This window comes from Streptopelia decaocto (assembly GCF_964273445.1).
Source record: "Streptopelia decaocto genome assembly, chromosome: 6".
NCBI classification, from domain to species: Eukaryota; Metazoa; Chordata; class Aves; order Columbiformes; family Columbidae; genus Streptopelia; species Streptopelia decaocto.
Genome location: NC_138660.1, coordinates 13,552,222 through 13,573,632, shown reverse-complemented (window position 1 = coordinate 13,573,632; position 21,411 = coordinate 13,552,222). Strand labels below are relative to the sequence as shown.

Sequence of the window (21,411 nt, the reverse complement as noted above, 5' to 3'; positions counted from 1 at the left end):
GGCGGTGCGGGGGGACAGGCCGCGGGGGAGCTGCAGCGTGTTGGGGGCCGCGCAGGGGGCGGGAAGCGGGGCTGTCGGTCTGTAGGGTGACAGGCCGCGCAGTCGGGCCGGGGCCGTGGGGACAGGGCTTGTGGGGGCCCCGGAGGGCGACAGGCTGCAGGCAGCCGGCTCTGAGGAGAGTGGCGGGCTGGGGCTGTTGTGGGGGGAGGTTACGTGGGCCGGGTGGGGAACAGGGTTTGGGAAGCGGAGGGGGTGGCTGCGAGGGCCGTGTGTGAGAAGGGGCCGTTGTGGGGCTCTGTTGGGCTGTGGGGGTTCACGGGATGGGGCTGGTGTGTGCGGTCCGTCGGCCCGCGGGCAGTGCGCGGGGTCCGGGCTGTGCGGGGCAGCGCGGTGCGGGGAGCGCTGCTGGGTCACCCGCCTCCCAGCAGGCGCGGGGTGCAGGGGCAGCTGGTGCCGGCAGCGCTCGGCAGCCGCAGCAATGCTTGCTTGGCCTCCAGAATGTGAACTCCCCGGTGGTACATCTCCGGTTCTTCGGAGTCGTGTTTACACTTCAGCCCCCTGTGTCTCCTGCCCGTACCTGCTGCATGTGTCCATACTCAGTCTGCCCACTATTGAGATGCCAGTACTAAACCAAGCTCCCTATAATCTTACTTCCCGTTGTCAGACCAAGGCTCATTTGTGTTTCCGCACTCGAGCAACCGCTCGTCTGTCATTGCTGTAGGCTTAGTTCTGCTTATGTTGAGCAACTTTCCCCTTCATCTTTCCCTATGCTTTTATCCATTTCATATATGTTTTTTGTACCCTTGTATCTACTCAACATAATTCTGCCTCTCTGTTGTATTTATGGCTGGTCTGTCCATGTAGACCCATTTTCCATGCCTGGGATCACCCTGCTAGCTGATGGAGAGGCAAACAGCTCCATGACTTGATGTGACGTGTCACTGCTGTGCCTCTCCTGTCCTGTGCTGAGACCATGTTTGATGTGCCTGTGGCTCTGTGGTTGGCACAGGCTGGGTGAGCTGTGGCTGTTGAGGGGAACAGTCTTGTTCTTCCTCTGGTCTGGCTATGTGGTCACACCTCCCCTTCGTGTCAGCTTTAGCAATTGCATGGTTCTGGGATGTGGAGGAAGTTGGAAAAGAAGGTTTGAATGGCTCACCCCAGCAGAAGCTGGAGTTCCTGTTCTTCCCTCCTTTGCTTCTGTCTCAGCTGCTAGCTTGTCCCTGGCTGCTCCTGCCATGCATTTTTCTGGTGACTGTGACTTGTATTGTTGGATCCTTCGATGAGCTAGCTGCCCTGGCAGAGGAGAGTGGATGGTTTTCGGCTCAGTTAGTGAGTTGAGTCAGCATTGCAAGGGGTGTGAAATCTACTAAAGCTTATGGGCAAGAGGAAGAGGAAACTTCACTGCCAGAAGCAAGGCAAGAGGAAGGCAGTGGGGAGTGACACCTCCCACATTGGCTTAGCTGCTCCACAAAACTTTGCCTCTAGTTGGACATGTGGGCATATGTACTTTCTGGCACAACTATGTTTTATGTGGGTCCGTCCTATCTGGTGACAATGCAGTTAGATTGGCTTAACCATAAAACTATACCATGAAATACAATTTTCGTGTGTGTTTGGTTTTGTGTGTTGTGTTTGGTTTTCTTTGTTTGTTTGTTTTTTAATTAATGTTTCCTCCTGGAGTATAGAATAGAATCATAGAATAGTTTGAGTTGGAAGGGACCTTCAAAGGTCAGCTAGTCCACCCCCTCTGCAATGAATACACTTGAGAAAGCAAGAAATTATGACTAAAATTTGTGAGCGAAAGTGTGCTTCTGTCTCTTCAAGTTAAGACATACTAGGTCATTTGAAGTCATTTTGTATAATTCTCCTTTTGCCCATATTGATTCCTTTCCTCCAAGGAGAGAAACTGTGAAAACTCCTTTGTCAGCATCTTTTAGTATGTGATGGTCTTTCTGATGGTTTCTGATACTACTACCTTTGAAGAAATTGCAGAAAGTTTTATGGTGTAATCATTTGATGCTACCAAAATATTCTCCAAACCTTTAACTGATGATAGGAAGTGGTTAAGTTTGTGAAGCAAAAATCCTATAGTATATCTGAAACAAGTTCTTGTCTTTCATTTTTAGTCATTAGTATTTGCTGTTATAAATTGGGTCATTCTTAGCATTCATATGAATTACCTAAACAAAACACTAGAAACCTTCTAAATGAAGTTTAGTGTGGTGTTTTTATGAAGGGCTGGTAGGGACACTGGTGTAGAGCAAGGTCGTTACAAGTCCTACTGTTCTTGCAGGGAGCAGTGTGATCATAAAGCACCTTCCTGTGCCATGTTCCTTATCTTATAGCAAAGCAGAGCTGCAGTTTTCTCCTGACCTTGCTGAGCCACTGGGTGTAGTCTGTCCTTCCCATCAGTGCACCTGTTGGAGCAGTTAAATAAACCTGTTGGGAGGCATATAGTGTATAGAAATGTCATAGTTTACTTTGTTATAGTCATGGGGAAAACTGGGAGGACATGGGTGAATCAGAGTTCATGAATCACCAAACCCCTGTTTTCACAGGGAGCTATTTAAATCTTTTGAAACATGCTGCTGTGTACACCTTCAGACACATGGCTTTCTTGCCTATCTTTCTCAGAAGTTCATGTTGATCTCTTTTGGCTTTGAGATGTAATTGGGCATCTCATAGTTACACAAGTCAAAGAAACAGAGGTTTGCTTGCTTAAAACACATATGAAGGGAGCATGGGCTGTTGCTGTTGAGTTGCTGATGTGTGATTAGATAATAATGGTATAAAAATTCACTTTGGAAGTATGGTGGGTTATTTCATAGTAAGACAAGCCATCCCGTCTTCCCCAGTAGATAAATAAATATTTGAATTATAAAACTTGAAGCATATGATCTGATATGCTGTACCAGATCAGTTTGGGCTTGGAATCTTGAGATTTAGAAGCTGGTTTTCAAAAGGGTAATGGAAAAGGCTATGAATTCAGGCACATTTTTGCCAGTTTACAATCATGTCTTTCTAAAACCTACTTTGAAAATAATCTCCCTGAAATCACATGCTTTTCTTTCATGACTCCCTTGCTTAAAGCCTGGATGGACCAAAGATCTAGCAAGGAAATGCAGCTGCATTTCTCCTACAGCGTGTCAATGACTTCCCATCAAATGAAGAAGTTGCCTGGGGAGGGGCCTTGGAGAAGTTCTTGAGTAGTAACAAAGGAGCTGTGCTGGCAAGTTCTAGGTATATAATCAGGAATTCCTGGAGTGGTTTTTGATATGCAAATAGTATTATGAAATAATACTTTCTCCTTATCTTTAAACAATGAGAATTTCAGTTTCAGAATTTAATGGAAGAGGCTTTTATATTGATGTTTCATTTTCATTTTTTCATCTCGTAACTAAAGCACATTTTCTCCTAATAAGTGAGGTATGCACTGTAGCAGCCACATGGATCACTCTGAACCTAAATCTGTAGAAAGAAGAAGCAGCTTTAAGTGATGTGGAAATACATCTGCTTCAAGTAACAGTCAACAATCTTGATAAACAACAAATAATAGAAAAAGCAAAGTTCTGTTGCTTGCAATGTGTGCAATTGTAAGAACTCTAGAAAAAACTCTACTCTGTTCCAATCTTTAAAAAAAAAAAGTAAAAAGCTGTGTATTTTTGAGATGAGTTCTTTGTTCTTATCTGTCGCTGTTGCTGAAGTATTTTTTGTATTCTATTTTATATTCACCTCCTGAGACTCCAGCTGCAGAACAGATGATGGATGAATGAGACAGATGAAAGATAATAAATGAAACTGTTGCCAGTTACTCTTTTTAGTAAAAGTATATAATGGATTGTTTCTGGGTAGAACTGGTGGTTATAGTGTATTCCCTTCAAACGAACTTGTCTGAGGAGTCTTCTGTGTAGACTGAGCTGAAACTGCTGTGTGCAGCAGGCGGGCAGAGCCAGCCTGGCTTCTCCTGTGGATGTTTGGTTTCTTCTCCTGTGGCTTTGACCCTGGTCTATCTAAACAGGCCCAGCTGAGGTGCACTCATGCTTGTGTAGGGGATGCAGGCTGAATAGGGCACTCATGACATTTCATGGCTTTCTAGATTTATGGATTTTTTTTTTCCTCTTTTTCAGTACTGTGTAACCAAAGTTTAGTCACTAAGCATCTGTTTCCCAGGTAACAGGAAGTGTTTTGTCGCTTGAAAGTAAGAGTAATATGAGAAAGTGACTAATTTAACCAGTTGGGAATAGGTCCTGTTCATCAGTCAGAGAAATTAGCTTATGTGCCTAACCCATATACTTTGGTCTGCTTATTACTTTCTGAAGAAATCGTAGAAATCAGAGCATCAGTGACCTTGTCCCTCTGTGTGTGACTGCCCACGTGTCCAGTGCTGCAGGGCAGCTGAGCCCTGACCTGCGCGTTCAGCAGCTAAACCCCTCTCATTCAGCCTGGGCTTAATCTGTGTCGGGTTTTAGTACCCTTGAAATCACTGAGACTGCTCATGGGTAAACTCAACCACTTTTAAGGTGTTAAGGGGTTCGTGATGAAGAACTGTCTGTATACAAAATCTGTTTGCTTTGCTTAGAGTTACCCATTTCCAAAGAAATGTTTGGTCTGAGCTTTCTGCCCTTGGTGTTTGAGACTGAAAAGCAAGTTTGTAACTTACTTGGCAAGGCAGGGTGGAAAGTATTGCAGAAGAACAGAAAAAGATACTGTAAGTCAAAAGAGAAAGCTGCCAAACATTTGTTGGAAGTTTGCATTTACCATTTTTTCATACTTAGGTGGTTGTGTTTATAATTTCCAGTATGTGATTACACGTCAGCCATGAAAATTGCTGTTCTGCAGAGTTGTGGAGGACAATCTTAGCGGGACAATGGCGAGTTACACGTGTACATCTCAGCCTGTACTGCTAGGGGTCTGATGGAAGTAGTTAAGCTGAGTGCTTCTAGATTTCTAATTCTTTGCTTTTGTGGATATTACAGTGAACATGCTGTTCTACTCAGTCTGTAGTCAATGGTTTATTTATTTTTACATCTGTGACTACATCTTACAAATGTACCTTGAGAAAATAATTGACCTAAGGAAAGGGGAACGTATTGGAAGATAGGACTCGGTGTTAATGCATTATCTTCTAGGGTAATCATATTAAATAATTTTTATTGAAGATCCCTCTGAAATACATTTCATAAAAATATCTCTCACTTAAATCTTTTAAAGCCTTCTCAGATTTAATAGTAGGTTGTTACAATCCTTCCTAATGGAGGTTGGAGAAATGTTTCCTGAAATCAGGTTGTCTTGATTAGATTAGTGCACATAAATTGTTTTAATTAAAAAAAAAAATGTTGGCTGTCATAATTATGTCTTAGAGAGATTAACAGTGATTCTGACTCTTTGTTTGATTATGATTTATGTTAAGATTTTTCAGTTTGCTGTAACTCAACTGTATTTCAAATTGCTAATAGGAACTTAAAATGTTAACTTCCTTGGTTTTGGTCTTTTAAAGAGCTTACAGTGGAAGTAGTAACAAAATCTGCTACCTATCATAATGTTGCTATAGCACAGCAGCAGATCGATTGCTGAAGAACTGATATTAATTAAGCTTGTGCAACTGACCTTTAATGAGTACTTGCAGGATTAGATGGACGGGTTATTTGTGCATGTGTTTGTGCACAATGTAACTAATAATACAAGCTCTTACAGTCATTCAGGTTTTAAATATGGATTTGGAGAGGTTTGATTCTTTAGCCTGGAGTGTCTCATTCGTGTTGGCTAAGCACATCTCATGCCATTATATTAAGAACTAAAGTTATGGAGATTATAGCTTTATATTTTTTACGGGGGAGGGATATCAGTGTTAAAATCTCTGGAAAGCAGAGTTTGTTAATAGAGTATTCATTAGGAAGGTGGCAACTAGAAAAATAGAAATCCTATCCATCTTGAGCTCGGTGGGCTTGAATGGCTTTGTTTTTTCCTGTATGCATCTGTGAAATCATTGGCCGCTGAACAGCAAATGTGCTGATTTAGCTACATTAGCAGCGTCCTGTGATCTTTTTTCAGTCTTAGCTTCTTGACAACCTTGTACTCAGAACTGTGTTATTTAGAGTCAGAGTTTTTCCTGTTCTTACTTCATGTGGTAAACAATATTGCTTAAGTCATTGGTGGATTTTTACTGTAGTAAAAAGACCCCAAGCAAACTCCATCCTGATGAACTGCTTTGGGAGAAAAAAGGAAAAGATCTGATTTTCATTGACGATTACATAAACTTTCCTACTGAAATTATGGCTTACAGAGTCAAGAACCCTTTGCTGTGGTCTTGATGCAGGCCTGTCTGGCTAAATCAATTAGGTTAGTATTTCAAGGAGATGCAAATGCAGAATTGTCATGAGGGAGTAAAAAAAAAAAAACCAAACAAAACACACAAGCAAACAACAAAAAAATGAAAACAAAACCAAAAAAAACACCAAACCAAAAAAAAACCCCTTTGTTTACTAAATGTTATGTCTTACAGTGCCTTATGTTTACGTGGACAGGAAATATAAGAATAAATTCTGACTAGTTTTCTTTATTCATTGTACATGCAGAATTCAGTTAAAAAACATATATAGAGGTTTAAACTGTGTAAATATATTTGTGATCTTTCTGAGCAGATACTGTGCTGTTTGTTCGGAGACTCAGATATCCCTGTGAGTTTAGGTAATAATTTAGGTGGTTTGCGTTTTGATAGTGGCAGGTTTGTAACAAAAATAATGGCAAAAGAAGCTGTCTGCAGAGGAAGACCGTTATGAGGAAATACAGATTAACATGTGGACTGTAACATTATTTTAATATCTGCAGGAGTTTTCTCTCTCTGACAATATAGAGCGTGGTTTTGTTGCCGCTCTTTCATATGACTAAATGATTAGATCAAGAATGTGACAGATAGTAAATATTGTTATTATGATCAGAAACTAAACAATTTTAAGCAGTTCACTGAAGGCTAAAACATTGTTTTGTCTTCCCGATAATCTCTTCAAGAGGAGTCCTTGCATATTTGGCAGAATAATTACTTTATAGTTAACATGTACGTTGTGAATATTAAAAGCAGCCAGGTCTCAGACCTGGGATAAATCAGTTGTTTTGTTTTGATGCACTGTAAATAACTTACACCTGTGTGGAAGAAAAATATAATTTATGGGATGATGTCCTGTATAGATTCTCAAACTGACAAAACACAAGGATAGACTTGGAAAATAAATTGCTGAAAAACAGTCCCTTCAAGTGTTTTATGAATGAGAGAAGGTTTTGAACAGAGAAAACGCCTGTCAGATGGTTGGCAAAGTTGCTCTTGTGGCATGAATCTTTCTGTGAATCAGGCTTTCCATTTGATATTCTGTTTACTGTTTGAAATTCTAAAGATCTACAGTGTGCAGGCACGGTGCTCTTGAATAATTCTTAGATTCAGATGTCAATAATAACGGGGATTTAAATAGTTGTATTGTGGTTTTGCATGAGAGTGTGAGTCTAACAGTAGTCAGTGCACATGCGCAAATTCCCTTTTTTCTTTTCATGACTTCATGATATGCCTTCAGTTACAGTCGTTAAAGGAAGACATCTGCTGACAATTTTGTATGAATAAACATAAGGCAGAGCTAGTGATCAGTTCACTCAATGTGATTTTGAAGTTTCTAAGCTTCCAAAATGTATTTTTGTATTCTAAGCTTGGTATAATATGAAGAGGAATTGTAGAAGCTGTATGTGGTGAAATGTGTTCCATCTGACAAAAAGAAAAAAAAAGTTATGTGGAAGAGAATTCCAGATTTCTATCTTTCTGGGTGCCAGATGTTACTTTAAGTAGGAACACACGGATATCAAACACACTCAACGTTTCTGTGCATTTTAAATATCCCAGTCTTCGATTATTTCTGATGCTGTAATTATTTTTAAAAATATGTATAACTTTTGTAATGCTATAGGTCATGTAGCAGGTTTTTGTGTAGTGATTAGAGTGATGTTCTGTGATCGCAGTGTGCATGGAGTTCAGTCCCTTGGCCCAGGCATTATTACATGTGGCGTTATTACAATATCATTGGCTTTATGTAGCATGCTGTTGCTAATATACTTTAGGTTTTCTTCTAAGCCAGATTTTAGGCTTAGGCTTCTTCAAATCTTAATGAAGATTAGGAGTTGTATCCCAGGTGCCTCTTGATTTGTTTCAGCCATATGTATCAGGAAATGGTGTGTTTCTCTTCTATTGTTTCCAAAGGTGATGTAGGTGACATACTTGGATAATCTATGTGTAGGTGTCAGTATTTGATCAGGCACGCTACAAAAACAGAAGAAAAGTATTGGCTTTGCTGGTCAGGGTTGCTATTGAGGATAAAAACTGTTTAAGATGACTGAGGAATCTCTTTCATTGAGGATACGATTTCTGGCTGAATTTCTGTGTTGCTAAATTAGAGTCTATTTAAAAACTATGCGTGTGTGAACATCTCTTTACAGGTTTCTTCTCAAGAAGAATCTTCAATATGGGGAGTAAGATTTTAAAGTTACTCCTAAGTTCCTGAAATTCTTTCGTTTTTCAAATGTTTGATTTTGAAGATTACATATACCTCTGTATTTCATCCTACTTGATTTATCCCAAAACTAATGATGAAAAATGGCAAGAGGAAATGTTAAATGTCCACTTTATTGTAATTATCGATCTTGCGAGATTTTGTTTGAAAACCTCGGTGTTTAATTTGAGATGAGAAACCGTTAGTGTGTAATTAAATGTGAGCTTCTGTTTGATTGAGAAGTACCTTACCTGCAATTAGCATTGATAGATGAATGAAAGCCCAGGGTCTTTAAAATCTCCTTATGGCTAAAAGTAGTGGGAGAATAGATACTGAATGTACCCAAAGAACATCTAAACCTTTACCAGGGCTGTGGGTGTACCATATGCATTTTTTAGTTTTTATTTTGTGATATTCAAAATGCTTATTTTTTAATAGATTGCTCATTATCATTTGTGAGGGATGAAGAGGAAAGGAGACTGGCTTTTTCAAATGTGAAAACAGTAAATTTGAGGAAAACAATACACTGTATTTCTATTTTCCACTCTTAATGCTTGTGTACTCTGCTATCTTGAGATTGGATTTGACTGGCTTCTGCAGTGCAAAGGCATGAAGAACAAAGACTGTTTCTTTGCAGTATGAGGGGAAAATAAAACTACGCAATAAAACTAATAATTTACATGTAAAATACATTTACAGTATCTGAGTGTGAGATACATGTATGTGTGTGTACTGGATAGCTAAACAGATAATTCAAGTTAAGAATTTGCCTGTTGTAACGAAGCTGCAACCTCACCTCTGACTGTCAAACAGGGCATTCTGATTTTGTGAAAGTGTATTGCCAAAATATCTAGATTCTGAAATGGACAAAATGGTCAATACTTGCTGAGTCGTCTGTCTTGATAGCAAATCTGAAACTTTTTTCTGGTTTCAGTAAAGATGACCCAACTGATATAACTAGAATTCTAGAGAGTTAATGGTCCTTAGCTCTTCTGAACCATGGTGAGCTCTTATTAGAAAGGCTTTGCCATCCTATGGTGGTTTGGACACAACAGTATTTTTCTAACTGTAATAGGTATAAGTTAGAAATCAAGGAAATTATGAAAAGGGACAGAAATTGCCTTATTTTTCTGAAATCAAAGCAAACACAAGACTCATATTGAGATTATATGATATCTGTAAAGAATTTTCTTTGGTTAATTACAGGGTGTTCTGTTCCCCAGTTGCCTCTACTTTGTAGGAGGTTTTCTGAACCAGTGTTTAATTCTTGTGGTATCAGTTCTGAACATACTGATACTGACAATCCTGTACTGGGGGGATCTAGTGATATTTGCGATGTTCTTCAAGCACTGCCACCCTGTCTTCTATATTGGCTGCATTTGAGGTACATAAGGGCTGTCTTTCCAAATCAGGGATTCATTTCTTCATTCTTCCCAGGTTGTTATAAGTTTTAAAAGAAAGGTTGACATGACTCCTTAGCATTTGACTAGGAACTCCAGAAAGCTACTAGGGCATAGCATTTAGATGGAGGGATGTCCTGTCTTGTATCCTTAGCAGTTGGTTGCTCATGGTAATATTTATGGTTCTACTTCCTGGCTTTACAACATATTTGAGTTTTCAAGTGTTGAAATCCTTCATTCCTTCTGCTGCTTCTTTGTTCAAGCTCCCGGGCAGTTGCTGAGTTTAAAAAGATTAAAGCAGTCCTATGATATTTGCAAGTCTTCAGCAATTAGTTTCTGGAGCTTGTCTCTGCTGCCCTTCTTTTTGTTGCATCATCTTGATACTATAGTCCTATGGAATTATCTGATAGTAAGGACTCCTAAAAAGTTTGACTCATTCTTGAGTTGTGCAGGATAGATATTGCGATGTGTTGCATTCTTATCGAAGTTTACACTTAGCAATGTAATCAGCTTCTTGCCTATGAAGCTTTCCTCGTCACTATTGTGTCCCAGTCTTGTTAACAGCTGTCTCATAATGAACAAAACATTTAAGTTGAAAGATGAAGAAAATCCTGCTTATCAGAATCTTCGTGGAAGAGCTACTAATTTCCTATTTAGGCTTGCTAACTATCGGGCTCCCCTGGGCTAAAAAAAGCTTAGGGAAAAAATATTGGGCAAAACTATTGGGAAAAGAACACTGTTGGACATTTCTGGCAACTTACTGCAAAAGAGGAGTGAGAGAAAAAGCTTGAGAATTCAGTGCCAGCAGGTAGCACAGATGTCCTTACAGACTGTGTATGATACATTAAATGCTGCCGCAAGTTCAGTGGTAATCAGTTTGACTTTCAGGCATGTATCTTGAGTGCAAAAGAATTTGTTCCTTTTTGAAGACTGATTTACTTATAATGTTCATTATCTTTTGAGCCATGTCTTGCAGTAAAGAACACATCAAGTGAAGCATGCATCTTAAAGGGATTTGTCCTGTTTCTTTGCTTATTATGTCAAAGACCAGATGCATTACTAAGGTTGAAATAAACTTGGTAGATGAAGACCTTAACTGGTACCTACAAGCATGTTGGTTTTTTTTTGTTTTTTTTTTTTTTAATGATTAAGTGAATTCTATAAATACTCTTGTCTTATTTCATGTGCTTACTTTATAAGAGGGAAAGTCTGACCTGGGAGGAATAGAAGAATGGTTCTTCTGATATTGGAGACTTTATTCTTGTATCTTCTCTACAAATACAGTTATTGCTCCCTGTGGGCCTCAGAAAACTTGGTTTATTCATCAACACGATAATCTTCAGTTCAGGAAGTTCATTTCCGTATCTCAATCCACCACATTCATACAAAATCCCTAGGATTTTGGGGTGGAGGTGAAGTGAATGTCACACTTCTGATTCAGAATCCTACTGTTCAGGTTGTGCAGCTTTTCCAAGCTATTGATAAAATGTTTTGTGGCAGTGACTGAAGAATGAATAATGTGAGGGGTGCAAGCATGGCTGAGGAAGTTCATCTTGGCATGTCAAGGAGCATTCATCATCTGTTCCTCAGCATGGAGGGGCTCTGTGCCAGCAGGGAAAAATCTCTGCAGTGCCAAACCAGGACTTCAATGGGCTCTGTGACAGGCTGCAACAGCGTTCCTGCTTCAAACCATATTCATGGTTATGACACATCTCATAAGTTATAAAACTCTTTTTGTATGTATCTGTGCTGCTATCTGAGGTTATTAGGCCACGTTGTTCAGTATATGACCTCTTTGTCCCTCAATATGTCATGTTTCTTTTTTAATCTGTGGTTGTTTGATGCCATTGTACATGTACCAAATGTATTCGGTGTTAGCTTGTTGGTTAAGATGCCTCTAGATACCTTTTTATATCTAACTATAGAAGAAAGAAATCAAATGAAGTACATGGAGATTGGAAGGAGCAGTTGATGTGCTGGAGGGCAGATCTGCCATTCAGAAGGGCCTCAGCAAGGTGGAGGAAATCACTGGTAGAAACCTCATGAAGTTAAACCCAAACAAATGTGAAGACTTCTTCTGAAAAGGAACAGCCCCATGCAGCTGTGCTGGCAGATGGGGACCTTTGGGACCTTTGCATCCTGGTGACAGCAAATGGCCATCTGTCCTGTGCAGCGGTGAAAACTAGCAGTGTAATGGGCTGCATTAGCAAGAGTGTAGCTGGCAAGTTGAGGGAAGAGGTGATTATCCTGTATTTAGCAGTCATGAGGCTAAGTCTGGAGTGCTGTGACCAATTTGGGGCCCTGCCAGTACAAGAAAGATATTACCAAAATGAAGCATGTGCAGCTAAAGGCAATTGGAATGGAGTATGTGGAAATCAAGGAGAGAATAAGGACAGTGGACTTCTTCAGGCTAAGGGGCTCATGGATCTAACTGATGTCTTCAGTTCCTCGGTAGGAGGCTACAGAGTTCAGGTAATAGGTGTAAGTGTGGGGTTTGGGTTTTAGGTGCATAGTAGTAAGAGATTATGATCAAACGTTGCAGCAACACAGATGACATGCACTGAGGGTTAAGTATGGACAGGTTGCCCAGAAAGGCTGTGTTACTTTAATCCTCCATTTTCATACAAATAGGAGAGGATCAGGAGTATTGGTTATAAAGTAATTACAACTTGTTTTGGGTAGAACAGCATCATCAAATGATTCCCTTTTTAGTCTTTTTGCCATAGCTGCATTATGTTACAGCCTCTTGTAGGTGAAACATGTTGATTCTTCAGGCTTTTGTAGCAGAGGGGGACAGACAGGGTATGGAGGTTTGAAGCATTTCTCCAGTAGAACTGTTTACTTCTTAGTTGATGGTATTGCTATTTTGTCTGTTCTGTGACCTTCACAATAGTTTTCTATTTAGAGGACCTTGCTGTCAACATTGTATTTCTCTGTACAATGGTATTCCTTGTGGTGGTGTGTGTGTTCCCGTGGCCTGATTTTTACCCTCAGCACTCAGCATGTGGCTGTTTCTTAACCAACCAGCGAGCAGTTCCTCAGAATTTGAAGTGTGTTACCATGGTGCAACTGGTGTTGAGGTGTGTGTGTGAATATGTATAGATATATCTCAGGCCAATTAGGTGAGCAAATATAGTGTCCTGTATGGTATACCTGGGGTTTAATTTGTCTTTGCATCATAATTACAGCTTGTAGTCCATCCTGTGATTAATATCTACTGGGCTTTTTTTTCTGTCTGTCACCTGATGGGCTCTGTCAGAGAGGGGGAGATATTTCTATAAATCAGCAGGTTCATATCCTTATCTTGCGCTTCTGAACCACATCCTATTTCCAGTTTTTCACATTTAGTAGCATTTTTTTTCAAGTTGTCTTTAAGGTATTTCGAAGTTATCTTGCTTTGAAGTATATCATTATAAGAAACTCATTTACTCCTATTTCCCTCTGTCACTGAGGCTGCTGAATGCAATTGCTGTCAGGTGTGGTCCATAAGCAACTCCACTGCTGATTTTGTTTGTCAGATAATTGGCATCAAAAGGATTAGGAGTCACTATCTTGCTAATCTTTTAATCTGAATCTGAACAGCATTTTCCCCCAAAATATGGGGAAAATACTTTATTAATGGGCTTTTATTATTTTGAATATTTTTTATATAAGGATATGCAAATTCTACAATTAACAATAACTAGTTGTCAATTATCCACAGCACCTTTGACTTCTCTAATTTGTTGTTTGTCAGCATCTAATTCATAAAAACTACTGATTCCAGCCTCCTCGCTTTCAGGAATGCAGTCTAAAACTCCAAGCTATACCATGGCAATGAGTGAAAGACCAAAGGCAGGATGTGGCTTCGATAGCAGTTAGATACCGTTTGAAGAATATCTGGCTTTAAAAACATTGACCATTGTCACCTTTTACACTGTAAGAGTAACCAGGCCAAGCAGACACCTGCCTGCGGCCACAGTGTGCTCAGCATTGCAGTCAGCAGTGTGTAGTGGTTTAGTCCAGACTATTTCCTTAACATGTGTCTGCAGCTCATGGCCTAGGAGTGACTGATTCCCTTTCTGGAGGAGAGTTTAGCTGTCATCTTTGTTTGGTTACTGGGATTCTTGGAGTCCCATAGCACCTAGACCTGGAAGCACATTTTTCACTGGTCGTTTAAGGTGAGCTCTGTGATGGACACCAGGGAGTTCAGCTTTCCTTCGTCATACGCTGGGCTGGGTAGCTGGTGACGTTATCCTCCTATTAAAAGGCTGCTAAGTCAGCCTTGAGTTTTCTTCCATCATCTCCTATATTCCTTCTGCATTGCAACTGCGGCTGTGCAGGGTGCTGTATCTAGTGAACTGAACTGTGTTTTAGGAGGGGGGTGGAGAAGAGGAGGAACAGCAGAGGAGAGAAACATTCCCGAGAGTCCTCGTTATGCAGCACGAAGAGTAGGGGAGACTGCTCATTTATAAAAGTTGTCCTCCACCCTTAAGCAGCTGTTCTGATTTTGTGTGTTGCCATGTAGTGTTTGAACATCTCGTGAAGCCACAGATGTTTGACTTTGATTTGTATACTGAGTCAGATTTGATCCTTTTTCCTAGTGCCAGAGCCTTCTGGCGCAGATTGCCTTGACGCAAACCCTGCTCCCAGCTCCCACTGCACTAAGGAGCAACATTTTGGTCCATGTCAGGTCTGGCACTTGGTCCTCAGTTACTTTTTGATCACTTCCTGTGTTTATAGCTGGAGATTAAGTCTTGGCTGTGGACATGAGATTTACTCAGAATTGTTACAATTTTCTGTGAACATTAAGTAATTCCTGACGCAGATGTTTTAGAGAGAGAAATGCACCTTTGTATTCTGTGGCTTCAAAAAGCATTAAATTAAGAAAAACAAGGATAGTATTAACATAGCACAGCTCAGATAAGCTGTTCTTCATGTGTTCCCTAACCCAGTATGAAAAATAATTTTAGTGAATAAGATACCTTCATGTTAATACATTATTAGATATATGTATCTGTATTCTGATAGTCTGAGGGCATCCTCTCATTTCATGTGCTTGTAATCCAGTGTTGGTCTGATACTATGAACATGTTTGCATGAAAATCATGTTTCAACTCTTTTTTTTATTATTATTATGGAAACAGTGCAAATAGCCAGTTCTATGCAAAGAAACAAGGAGTTGAAATGGGGTTTGGCTGGAACTCAACAGCCTTTTGATCCATATCCAGCTGTTGGGCCCAGATGTGCCTTCCCTCCATCCTGGGGTGGTGGGAAATGGCCCCGAGAACCAGCCGGTGCTTCAGGGCCTGTGGTCGCTCATGGCTGATCTGCTGTCAGTCGGGTGCTGTGTGTCTCCCTTCTCCCATGGTATCTCTTTCTGCTTTGCTTTATACTTCTTTCTTGACCTGCCCCCAATCTTTTCAGTCTTTTGATGTTTTGTTGTTACTTTTCTTTCATTTGAGCTTATTATCTCTTAAAATTCCACCTCCCTCACCCCCTGGAATACAGCTTTAATTACTGAGCAGATGCGTTTTCTTCGTTCTGCCTGCTCTAACTGCCTTTATCTCTCATTCTTCATCTTGAATCTTAGACTTTTTAGCTCATTAAGTCCTGTGGAGCTAGAACTCTTTGCTAGTTAAAGACACTAAAAAAAGTTCTTATCAGATCTTGCTGCAGTTCTGTAAACAAGCTACTTAATCATGCTTTTATGTTAATGCCAAAGAAACAAATAAATTGGTTGCACTGTGATTATAAACAAGTGAATACCAAATTGCAGTCTAGATATGGAGATACTTTTCCTTCCTTTCTGTGTTTATTTTTTGTGTGTGTGTGTTTTTATTTGGTGTTTTGTTTGTTTTTAGTTCTCTCTGAAACAAGATTTAACTCTAGAGACTTAAATGAAAGTTTATAATTTATGGAAGAAAATAAAGAACGTAAAAGAAAATTTGATATTGCCTGAAAGCCTTCATGGTCTGAAGCTAGAGAAGAGGCAGAAGCTGAAATGTAATTGTGCAGGAATGTGCTTAGATATAAAACCTAGGATGTAACTGTGGGAATGCGTTTAGATACAAAAACTGGAATGCAACTATGTGTTAGTGAAATCTGCAAAATCTGGGAATGTCATGCTCAGTGTTTGAGAACTGCAGGCAATTGGCAGTGCTTGTCGGAACTATTCTGGTGAAAACTGCCTTTCCAGAGTTCAGAGCCTGATCCAGTCTTTCTTTGTGTTTTTGTTCTTGGCTTGAACTCACGTGAACTAAACAGAATTAGCAAGGGACAGCAAAGCTGTGGTTCTGTGACCTCTCTCCTCAGCGGTAAAGCCGGCTCAAGAAATTCCTGCTCCAAATCGTATTTCCCTGCCTGTCTCACTTTTTCCAGGAGGAGGGTTTCGCAGGAGTGAAATGTGAAATCTATCAGATCCAATTTTCAAAAAAAGCGTTACAGAACACTTCCTATTAGTTCTGTTTTTCCCAGGGCAGTCTGCTACTGGTGAGCAGTGTGGGTCTGTGACCAGGCCTGCTGGAATGACTGGAGGAATGAGGTGCCCTGTGCTGGGAGCAGGGGATGGGAATACAGCTGTTTCTCCCGAGCGCGGTGTCATGTGAAATCCCGGCCTCGCTGAGCGGATTTGTGTCGTGTAGCACTGGTTGCCAGAAATCAGTACATTTAAGTCCTCCAGGCAATAGTCTGAAACAACAGTGTTCATGAACTCTCTGAATAAAGTGTCATCCTTTTTTAGTCTGCAATTTTTTAAGGTATCAATAGGCAAGGAAGGAGGTGTCAAAGGAAACACTAGCTCTGTAGCCTAAAACGTATGCTTCAGAAACACATTATGAAAACAACTTTTACTGCCGTGTAAAATTTGACTGGCCTGAAAAGGTGGAACCAGTCCAGACTGGAGACAAAGCATATGAACAAGTGCGCCATCTGAACTTACTGCTAAGTCGGTTGACTCGTGGCAAATGCAATATTTTTCATAATCCCATTGCAGTGCGGTTCATTTAATAGCTGTGGATTTGCTGTTTTGAGTCATGAGAGTCACCAAAAGAATTACTTATGAAATTTTGTTTCAGACTTTCAGTTTCTTTCCTTTGTTATTACCTTCAGATATACAGACTATTTGCTATATGGCAATAGAGGAAACCTGTTTCAACGGGACAAATGTTAAAATGAACAAAATTTCCTTTCAGATCTTTATTACTAGGCTATATATTTTATCAGTATTTGTCTGGTGATGTAGTTTTTCCTCTTCTTGCTGTCAAACTTGCTGTAATTCTTGTAGATCTGTTCTGGTTTGTAGTTGAAATTTAAATGAGACTGATGGCAATAAATGGGTTACATTAATGTGTCACTGCCCCTTCTCCCCAGTCTCAGAGTATTTTTATAAAGTTTTACAGGAAAGCATTTTTTAACCATGCAGGGCAGCTTTAGAAGAAGTAGAAGGAGATGTGACAGAACTGGAACTGAAACTTGACAAGGTAAGCTTTTTAATCCAACAGTGCCTGTTCTGGAAAATATAAAAAGATGTGTTTAGGTTTTGTTTCAGAGTTCGCAGCTGGGAAGCGGCCGTGGCCGAGCAAATGGGTCTGGGTTGAGTGCACAGCGGGGCCCCAGGGGCCTGGCCCCAGCAGCAGCGTCCGTGTGAACTGGGCTGATTTCCCCAGCTGGGGGTTCGGGTTGTGCAAGACCCTCCTGCCCCTCTGGCCCCTCGCCCTCATGTGATCACCCCACAGTGGAAGCCACATGCGAACTCATTCAGCTTTCATGTGATTTAAAAGTCAGGGGTCGGCTATCCCTGCACTGAGAGCTTGTGTTTTATGACAGATGCGTACTGTGAGCACATCTGGATACTCAGTTTTTAGTGATTTTGAAGTCAATGCTTTCTGTCTTGGGTAGTTTGTGGCACAGTCGCAGCAGGGTAGGGGATTATATATATATATATATATATATATATATATATGTGTGTACACATTTCCTTCTGGAGGACTTAAATACTGTAAAATTCATCCTGCTTTTGTTATGCTTTGTGCATGTGAATATAATGTTTTATGTAGCATCTTTTCAGTGCCTTACAATCCATTTATTGGTTTCCTAGCCAGTAGTGTTTGGAGGCTTTTGTTATTTCTTTGATAGTATTTTGGGGGTGACTTATTTTTATTTTACATGTGTAGAAAGTCTCCTTTCCTTAGCTTTTTATGCTAAACATTCAAGATTATTTTTTGTCTGCATTCTAATGTGGTGAGCAGATGTCATTTGTTCACCTCCTTAGCTACTTTTTGAATACAAAGCTTTGTTCCTGCAGCTGTGAGCTGGCTGCAGAAAGATAAAGACAAATAAAGTCAGTGTTAAGTCTGAAGACTTTTTGTTATTTCTTGTAATAATATTTCTAGCTTTTGCTGTTAATAATGTCACCACTTGCTCTTTCAAAATAAATTTATGATACTTAATTTTGATTTGGTCTGAATTTTGGTGAGGCTACTGGCTGTAGGGGTGACAAACCTGTTTTGGTAGTTTAAACCATATAATTATTTAAAGGATATGCAAAATCTTAGAAGTTTGTGTTTTCCACCAGTCGAAAACGTCATTTTTGGGGACTTCACAAATTCCTAAGGGACATCATTCAGGGCCTTGCCCCCCAGGCTCTTGCAGGTGGCTAGTGCCAAATATACTATTCCATCATGGAAAAGCTCTAACTGTAGGATTACTCTTTGCCCTGATGCAGTATACTAGTACTCTTTAAAACAAAAACACTCAAACTCACTTGCTGCCCTGACAAGCAAGCAAGTACACTAGGTAAGTATTTAAGCAGTTTAATTCTAATGTCCAGTGTAAGTCATCTAGTATAGTGCTTAAGTTAAAAGCCAAGCTTTTCGTGTGAGCTGAAGTAACTGTGGCCTGAGGGTAATGATGTGTCTAGACCTGTCTGGCAACTTTTTTTTGCTCAATTATTCATTCTCAACTTAGTTTTATAGTCCCACAATTGTGACTTCGAGCTACATTATCTGCATTTTTTCCCCTCTGGAAGAAAGGACACTGGGACGCTGGCTGCAGGGTTGGGAACCATAACCAGAAGTGAAGGAAAAAAAATCATCATGTTGGTAGTGATTTTTTTTTTTTCTGTCCATTGTTCAACCAACCTGATCATTCATCAGAATGAGGGACATGATGCTCACATTCCTTTTTTTCCTAAGGGATCTCAGCCAACGTAAAAATTACTGGGCAAATAAGGCAGGAAGGTCACTTGGGTGGTTTCTTGCCCCAGCATAGGAAGAAGTACTTCTATGTTGTTCTAAATGAAAATGTATCTGACATCCTTGAAAAATCCTTCAGAGAAGAAGATTCAATCTTCTGATTTTATTTTTGGTTTGGTGTAGGGTGGGGAACTCAATTATAATTTGCGTTCTCTCAAGTGAGCATCTTGATGATCACACTAATAATTGTTTTTCATTAATGCCACAGTGCAGAAATGGTTTAAAACCTGGGAAAATATCCATCATGAGACCGTGGTGGCCTTCAGTCAGAATGCAGTGCATGAGAGCTGAGGTGCTGAGCAAAGCAGGGAGCAGTAGGGGTGGAAACCCATCAGAGGGAGCCTGGTCTGCCTTATGAGGGAAAAAATGATGGATTTCACTCTCTGAGATATAACCATCTCTCTTCAGTTGTGTTTGTGCAGACAGCCTTTTGCTTTCCTGTGGCTGCATTGTGAGTGTTGCAAGATGAAACAACGGGTATGGGTTTCTTTTGGGTTTTTTTTGGCCTGGAAAGCACAAAACCACAAACTTTATTGCTTGGGTTCTAACCAGGTATGTTTTAGTTGCATCACTTATTACCCTCGTATGGCCCTCTCTCTGGAAATATGTGTAAAACCTCAGTTAAAAAATAAAAAGTAGTAACCTTCTCAATGGCATATCAGTTGACCTAGAGTAGTATTTTTATACCTATCACTATACGATAGAAAGCTTTTCATAGAACATGGGGCTCTAAATTTAGAAATTAACTTTGAAAATTTTAGTTTCTTAGACTTAAACACGAAACACACTGAGCTTATTTATATAATGATATAAAAAAAAAAAAAAGTAAAAAACTGTTCACTTTGTCATCTTTTTGTCTTTTTAGCTGGTGAAGCTTTGTATTGCAATGATTGATACCGGGAAAGCATTCTGTACAGCCAACAAGCAGTTCATGAATGGAATTCGAGACCTTGCACAGTATTCCTGTAAAGATGCATTGGTTGAGGTAAGTTCTTTAAGAGGTGAAAATGGAAGGAGAAAAGCATAACTTAAAAAGGATGAAATATAACAGTTGGCAACAGAAGTGTAGTTGAAGTTCACACTATTGTTTGCCTTGTCTTTAGAGTGAGCTTTTTTGACTGTGAGGCACTGCAAGTGTCTGTGCTGTTTAGTTTCAGCTTTAACCTGCAATGGTAAGGGTTTTCCAAATTCCAGAAAATACCTATTAGGTTACGAACAGTCATCTTGGGAGGTGTAGAGAAAGTCAGGATGAATCTGTGAACATCTTCTAGTTGTGGGATCCTAAGAGCCACTTCTCTAAAATCCCTGAATTGATCTCTTGGCTCCTGGAACTGGCACTCTCTAGTACATAGAAATGTAATTTTTTTACATGCACAGAGCCCACTTTGATGGTATAACCTCAGACTGATGTATTGTTAGACTAATTTGGAACACCTGATATTTCCTCTGTATGTTAAATTTGAAATCGGGTATGAAATTCTGTAATATGCAGGTATAATGATGTGCACATCTCTGTATGTGTATATCATGTATTTTAATGCATGTTATATAATAGAACATCAGTTGCATGTGTGTCTTCACACACTAGTTGAATTGGATAATGCCTGTGGACTTCAGGATAGTCCTCATGTGCCTTTGAATCTGTTGTTGTATAGAAATGTACTTGCTAAAAATGCATTGCGATGACTATCTAGTAAAATGGACATTAATTGATTGCAAGAAGGTTTTTGTTACACTTGTGTAAGCAATAAGCAGTTACCCATGGATGCTAGGGGTTGTTGTTATCTGTCTGTGAGACATTAATTCTACAGATTGGTGTTGGTGTTGCTAAGTGTATCAGCTGTGAGGTGGTAGTTCCTACAATAAATGTGTGTGTACCGACGATTACAACATGTTAGCCGTTTAGTTTAATAATCGTGCTAGGGAAAATAAGTTCTTTTCAGTAAAGCTGTGAACTGCTGAAACATTGCTTTAATGCTGTGTATTTGATGGGGCTTAAACCACTTTATTTCTCTTTACAGACCAGCTTGACAAAGTTCTCTGACACATTACAGGAAATGATCAATTATCACAATGTAAGTATTTCTAGCTGAAACATGACACTGATGGCTTATCTCCAGTTATATTTGATAACAGAGTTATGCTAAAGCTTTTCATGTTGATAGTATTTGAAAGGTCATGGTTTACGTGGCATTAAATACGTCTTGTTTTAGACTTGTGAATAGTTTATTTATAGCTTGTTAATGACCTATT

At 39.8% G+C, this 21,411-nt stretch overlaps 1 protein-coding gene across 2 annotated transcripts in view; it reads left to right on the top strand.

The window, feature by feature from the left end:
• ACAP2 (ArfGAP with coiled-coil, ankyrin repeat and PH domains 2) overlaps positions 1 to 21,411 on the top strand; it is a 64,342-nt gene that overhangs the window by 296 nt on the left and 42,635 nt on the right. For both annotated transcript variants that reach the window (XM_082056746.1, XM_082056745.1), the window contains exons 2-4: positions 17,328 to 17,385; positions 20,024 to 20,143; positions 21,180 to 21,233. In XM_082056746.1, coding sequence (XP_081912872.1) covers positions 17,328 to 17,385; positions 20,024 to 20,143; positions 21,180 to 21,233 — 232 coding nt within the window. The remainder of the gene's footprint in view (positions 1 to 17,327; positions 17,386 to 20,023; positions 20,144 to 21,179; positions 21,234 to 21,411) is intronic.